Source organism: Monodon monoceros, unplaced genomic scaffold (genome assembly GCF_005190385.1).
Source record: "Monodon monoceros isolate NGI ecotype Baffin Bay Population unplaced genomic scaffold, NGI_Narwhal_1 Super_Scaffold_12, whole genome shotgun sequence".
NCBI lineage: Eukaryota > Metazoa > Chordata > Mammalia > Artiodactyla > Monodontidae > Monodon > Monodon monoceros.
In genome coordinates this window covers 169452888-169459727 of record NW_021703768.1, presented here as the reverse complement: position 1 = coordinate 169459727, position 6840 = coordinate 169452888, and the positions used below count along the sequence as shown (strand labels likewise).

General features: G+C 42.1%; 1 protein-coding gene across 1 annotated transcript; it reads right to left on the bottom strand.

Moving 5' to 3' along the window:
- Positions 1–2782: 2782 nt before the first annotated feature.
- Positions 2783–3711, bottom strand: LOC114892238 (olfactory receptor 10X1-like). Its single transcript, XM_029216891.1, has 2 exons — positions 3200–3711; positions 2783–3140 (listed from the first exon to the last, which is right to left on the bottom strand). Exons 1-2 carry the CDS (start codon positions 3709–3711, stop codon positions 2783–2785), a joined length of 870 nt encoding a protein of 289 aa, XP_029072724.1.
- Between the last annotated feature and the right edge of the window lie 3129 nt (positions 3712–6840).

Here is a 6840-nt window from a genome sequence, read left to right as displayed (position 1 = left end):
AACATGAGTGTACAAATGCCTCTTTCAGACTCTGCTTTCAATTCTTTTTTTTAAAGATTTATTTATTATTTATTTATTTACTTTATTTATTTTTGGCTGTGTCGGGTCTTAGTTGCAGCATGCAGGATCTTCGTGGAGGCATGTGGGATCTTTCGTTGTGGTGTACAGGCTTTCTCTTCTCTAGTTGTAGCACGCAGGCTCCAGGGCACGTGGGCTCTGTAGTCGTGGTGTGCAGGTTCCAGGGTACGTGGGCTCTGTAGTTTGCAGCTCACAGGCTCTAGCTGAGGCACACGAGCTCAGTAGTTGTGGCATGCGGGCCTAGTTGCCCTGCCGCATGTGGGATCTTAGTTCCCTGACCAGGGATTGAACCCACGTTCCCTGCCTTGTAAGGTGGATTCTTTACCACTGGGCCACCAGGGAAGTCCCTCAGTTCTTTTCTATATATACCCAGAAGTCAACTTGCTAGATCATATGGTAATTCTATTTTTCATTTTTAATCTTTTGAGGAAGCACCATACCATTTTCCATAGCAACTGCACCATTTTATAATTCCATCAACAGTGTGCAATTGTTCCAATTTCTCTACATCCTCACCAACACTTGTTATAGTGGAAGCCTCATCACTAGTGTTTATCTTGCTCTTTTTTTCTAGTTTCTTGAGGTGTAAAGTTAGGTTACTGACCTGGGATCTTTCTTCTTTTTTAATGTAAGCGCTTACAGCTATGAATTTCCCTCTGAGCATAGCTTTTGCTAAATCCCACAAGATTTGGTATGTTGTGCGTTCATTTTCATTTATTTTAAGTATATTCCAATCTAACTTGTAATTTCTTCTTTCACCCATTGGTCAAAGGTGTGTTGTTTAATTTCTATATATTTGTAAAGTGTCCAGTTTTCCTCCTGTTACTCATTTCTCATTTCATTCCATTGTGGTCAGAGAAGATACTTTGGATGATTTCAATCCATCATCTTTGTTTAATTAAACAGAAGTGAACTACTAAACTACAAAACTCACTTCACATCTATTAGGATGGCTAAACTCTTCAAAACCAGAAAATAACAAGTGTTGACGAAGATGTGGCGAAATTAGAACTCTAGTACACTACTGGTGGGAATGTAAAATAGTGCAGCCACTATGAAAAACAATTTGGTGATTCCTCAAAAAGTTAAACAGAATTACCTTATGATCCAGCAGTTCCACTCCTAGTTACATACCCAAAGGGATTGAAAACAAGGACTCAATCAGATACGTATACACAAGTGTTCATAGCAGCACTATTCACAGTAGCCAAAATGTGGAAACAACCCAAGTGTCCATCAACAGATGAATGGATAAACAAAAAATATATATATCTATGTGAATAACATGGAATATTATTCAGCCATAGACAGGAATGAAGTTCTGATATGTGCTACAACATGGATGCTCCTTCAAAAGGTTATGCTAAGTGAAATAAGCCAGACACAATAGGACAAGTATTATATGATTCCACTTATATGAAACATGTGGAATAGGCATATTCATAGTGACAGAAAGTAAGGTAGATGTTACCAGGGATGGGGAGGATGGGGGAATGAAGAGTCGTTACTTAAAGGGCACACAATTTCAATTTAGGAGGATGAAAAAGTTTTGGAAAGAGATGGTGGTGATGGTTGCACAAACTTGTGGATGTAATTAATGCCCCTGAGTTGTACACTTAAAAATGATTAAATAGTAGAAATTCATCTCATGTTCTTTTAAGTGGCTAACCATTATCCTTAATTTTGAAGATGAAAATGGTGGTAATTTGAAACTGAGCTTCAAAATTTTAAAAAGGAGATGGAAGAACTTAAAACAGCTTAATGCCTTTTTCAAAAAGAATAAAGCAAACTAAATAATGTTAACAGTTCTTATCCATTCATTCAATCAACAAATATTTGTCAACTGAATCCAAAATACGAGGCTCCATGCTATGCAGTGGAAATACATGTTATTTTTGGACCTTACACTGTAGTGAGAGGTTGTACGAAGACCTTACACTGTCTAAAGGAGACAAACAATAGATAATAAGGTCATTTTAGTTAGTGATAAATACTTGGAAAAAATAGTATCAAGAGACTGAGAAGACAAGCCACAGACTGGGAGAAAATATTTGCAAAAGATGTATCTCATAAAGGACTGTTATCCAAAATATACAAAGAATTCATAAAGTTCAACAATAAGAAGAGAATTTTAAAAGGATAAAAAGATAAAAAGTTTTGTTATATATATTTCACTACAATAAAAATATTTTAATTCTTCCTTTTTTCTTTCTTTCCCCATCATATACCAAAGAAATAAAAGACCCAAGGGGGAGAGAGGTGGCCAACAATCATGAAAACATCATTTAAGTGTGACAGGAAAAATAAAGGCAGCCTTTGGTTGGTAACATTCATTCTCCGCACACACACCCCCCAAAAAAAGTGAACTACTTCTGAGCGAGACAAAATAAAAGGATGCTGGACCGGGTGCCAACCCCTGTTCACTGCTAGGTAAAGCACTGTCCTCCACTGCCCCCCAGCACCGGGTAGCGTCAGGGCCGCCCTCCACTAGTGACCATCATGCACTGCGGACCGCCTTGCAACCCAGCAAAGTCAAAGAAATGAAGACGAAGGGAAAGGGCAGCCTTTATGGAGTTCGTGCTGGGTCTCAGGCACTGTTTGTAAATTGCCTCACCCAGGCTACTTCATTTAAGGTTATGGGCGTGGCCTCTGTTTTCCAGGTGGGGGAACTGAGTGTCAGGCAGGGCAAGTGTTCATGAAAAAGCTAGAGCCGGAACTTAGGACGAGTGCTTATTTTTAAAACTCCGCGGCTTCGCTCCAGGGTCCTCCTCGATGCCACCCTCACATCTTTATTGCGCAGAGTGTGTACCACCGGGTTCAGCAGCGGTGTCACCACCGTGTAGAACACAGCCACCAGGCGGTCCTGGTCCGGGTTCCCTCTGGACTCAGGCCTCAGGTAGATGATGGAGGCGCAGCCAAAATGCACAATGACCACGGTGAGGTGGGCCGCACAGGTGGAGAAGGGCTTGTGCCGGCCGGCTGCTGAGGGGATCCTCAGGAGGGCGGCCACAATGAAGGTGTAGGAGAGGAGGATGAGGAAGGAGACCAGCACCACGAGGATACTCAGGAAGAAGAATGCCAGCGCTTTGCCGGCACTCCCCTTGCAGCTGAGCTTCAGGACCGCGTGATGTCGCAGAAGAAGTGTTCCACGCGTTCGCTGCGGCACAAGGGCGAGGAGAAGATCAGGCTGGTCTCGATCAAGGCCACCGAGGACCCGAAGCAGAAAACCAGGGCTCCCAGGTAGAGGCAAACTGTGGGTCTCATGATCACCCAATAACGCAGGGGCTGACAGATGGCAACGCAGCGGTAGTAACCCATCAGGGTAAGGAGGAAGCAGTGGCTGCATCCCAGGCCCAGGTAGAAGAACATCTGAGCCCAATAGCCAGGGATGGAGATAGCTCCACTCTCCATGAGCAGATAAGCCAGCATATTGGGGATGGTGACCAGCGTGTAGCAGGTCTCAGAGAGGGACAGCATGGCCAGGAAGCGGTACATGGGAGTGTGAAGGGTCCGATCTGCATGTATGATGGTGATGATGGTGACATTGCCACTCAGGGTAACCAAGTATGTGAGGAAGGACAGTGCAAAGAGGGTGGTCCTCAGGCCTGGGAAGGTGGAGAAACCCACCAGCATGAACTCCGTCACCAGCCAGGTGGCATTTTCCTACTGCTTCTCAGGAACCTGAGAGGAGAAAGCAGAGGAAATGGAATAGGACAACTTAATAAGGCTCTGCTAAGCAACAGATACCAGTGAGATAGGATAATCATCCCTGTTTTACAAAAAAAAGAAAAAAGAAAAAAAGGAAAGAGAGACTCAGAAATGAGGTCACTGTTTTCCTCATATCACCCAGCTAGCAGCTCTTCAACAGATGAGAAAATTACAGATATGGAAATGACCTGAGTGCCAATTAACAGATGAATGGATAAAGAAGTTTGGTATGTAGACACATTGGAATATTATTCAGTGGTGAGAAAGAAGGCAGTAGTGCCATTTTCGACAATATAGATGGACTTTGAGGACATCATGCCAAGTATGATGTCAGACAGAGAAAGAAAAATACTGTATGATCTCACTTATATGTGGAACCTAAAAGCCAAATTTGTAAAAAAAAGAAAAAAAAAGAATAAAATGGTGGTCACCAGGGCTTGGGATACATTGATATATTGTAATATGATTACCACTGTAGCCATATTCAGTATCTCTATCATGTCACATAATTATTATAGCTCTTAGAGTCTCTAAATAATCCTTGCCTCATCTCCAAAGCCATGGGTGATGGAGTGGGGAAGGGAGACAGACAATAAAAGTGTATTATCAAAGTTTTGGCTGAAATAAAAACACACAAAATGAGAGCTGTGAGTTTCAGCTTTATTTGGGGACTTACTGAGGACTATAGCCCAGGAGACAGCCTCTCAGAGAGCTCTGAGCAACTGCTCCGAAGAGGTGGGGGGCAGGTCAGCATATATGTAATTCTGGAGAAGGGGATGTGCCATCAAGCACACCTCTTCGTAGAAAATTACTGCTGGTCACAAGGCACAGTTATTTTAGTTAATGATTTTAGTGCTTTTCTAAGTATGGGAAGATGCAAGAAAGTGGGTTCATAAAAGTCTCTCCTGGGGCTTCCCTGGTGGTGCAGTGGTTAAGAATCCGCCTGCCAATGCAGGGGACACGGGTTGGAGTCCTGGTCCGGGAAGATCCCACATGCCGTGGAGCAACTAAGCCTGTGTGCCACAACTCATGAGCCTGTGCTCTAGAGCCTGCGAGCCACAACTACTGAGCCCATGGACTACTGAGCCCGTGTGCTGCAACTACTGAAGCCCGCACGCCTGGAGCCCATGCCCCGCAACAAGAGAAGCCACCATAATGAGAAGCCCACACACCACAACGAAGAGTAGTCCCCACTCGCTGCAACTAGAGAAAACCTGTGCACAGCAACAAAGACCCAGTGCAACCAAAAATAAATAAATAAAATAAATAAATTTATTTTTAAAAAAATCTCTCCTGAAAATATCTAACTATCTGAAGGGCTGTTCTGTCAGTTTTCCCAGAGCACAGAGAGCCTCATTCCTGATCTCCACCCTGAACCCTTTCAGGGTGTGTTGAAGGTCAGTGACTGCAGTGGCCAATGACTCAATCCTTGAAGAGCCCGGTGGCCAGTGACATTCTTTAGTGGGACCACTACAATTTAATCCCACCTGGAGGTCCCTGAGGCGCAAGAAGGGAAGTGGAATGTTTGTCCACCAGCCCCCAATCGTCTTGCTCAAGAGTTTTGACCAGGAGGCGTTAATCTCCCAGTACTTCCAAACCTGCCACATGTACAGGGAATTCAAAGTCTGGCAGGTAAGGAAGAGAATAAGCGCCAAGGGGATATGGTCCAGGAATTTACAGGTTCCTCTACAATCCGTGTGTAAAGAATACCCAAGAAAGGCAAAGCCTGTAGCATCGATATCTGAAATGAACAAAGGAATACTTTTAGGAGACCTAATACCCAGGGCTACATCAAGTCTTCCATGAGCCCTAGGCACTTTTGCCTTCCTCCATAAAAATTGTTTTTGTTTTTGTTTTTGTTTTTGTTTTAAAAAGGGAATTCCCTGGCAGTCCAGTGGTTAGGACTCCGCACTTCCATTGCAGGGAGCAGGGGTTCCATCCCTGGCCCAGAAACTAAGATTCTGCAAGCCTCGCAGAACAGCCAAAGAAAAAAAATTGTTTTTACTTTTTATTTAAATTTTATTTTTTAAATTTTTATTTAAATACAATTTAATTTATTAAATAAATTAAATACAATTTAATTTTTTAATTTATTTCAGTTTTATAAAAATTTAAAATTTTACATTTTAGGACTGTGTTGGTGTAAAATGAATATAATTTTCACCCTAAAAATTTATTTATTTCTTCTGATCTTAGACATTAACACAATTTCATGAGCCCCCTAATGGTATTGCAGGCCCTAGGCCTTGGCTGATAAATACATCTGTGTTAATTAAATGGAAAATAACTCTGAATTATTGACCTTTTTTTTTTTGGCCACGCTGCCGGCATTCGGGATCTTAGTTCCCCCACCAGGGAGGGAACCCGTGCCCCCTACAGTGGAAGCACGGAGTCCTAACCACTGGGCAGCCAGGAAATTCCCATAAAATTATTGACCATTCTAATTCAAACAATGAAGCATTAGTAAAAATCCTGGATTGGCGATAGTTTTATTATTTTATAATCAATTAACCTGCTAGCTCAGAAAAATATGTATAACCTATTTTGGAATGTTTCTGAGTATTTTGCACTCATTTGGAAAATGGTCCTAATGTAATCTTTCCCTGCTTATCAAGAGTTAATTGGTTTGGAGAGAAGCACATTTCAGCCTCGAAATCCTGAAATACCGACTCTGAGACGAGGATGGGTGGAGGCGGTGGAGAGGTGAGTCCTGATTTATGCGCCATCTAGTGGCATTTTGGGTAATCTGCAAGCCAGTGACCCTCAGAAGAGAATAAATAGCTGTGCCCCTGAAATTACTCACCTGCAGCAATGGGAGGAGAGAAATTGAGAATGACCATTTAAATGTTTTGGAAGTTTGTTGAAATTTTAATTTGTGAAAAATAAATTTTAGATTATTATTATTATAGTTCTGAGAATATAGAAAGTAGAGAAAAACAACAAAAATGTGCTTGGTCGAGTCCAAAGACATTCTGTTTATAAAGAAAAGACTAGTCAGGACCATCAAAGAACTTAACAGGTGCAAAAAGTGAGGAATGGATGCCCATTTTTCAT

Bases quoted from the DNA above. Each gene is read 5' to 3' on its own strand.
- LOC114892238 (XM_029216891.1), bottom strand. From the start codon at position 3,711: ATGCTGGTGGGTTTCTCCACCTTCCCAGGCCTGAGGACCACCCTCTTT. The intron at 3,141-3,199 runs GTCCTGAAGCTC...CTTCTTCCTGAG, and splicing joins TTCTTCTGCGACATCACGCG to TATCCTCGTGGTGCTGGTCT.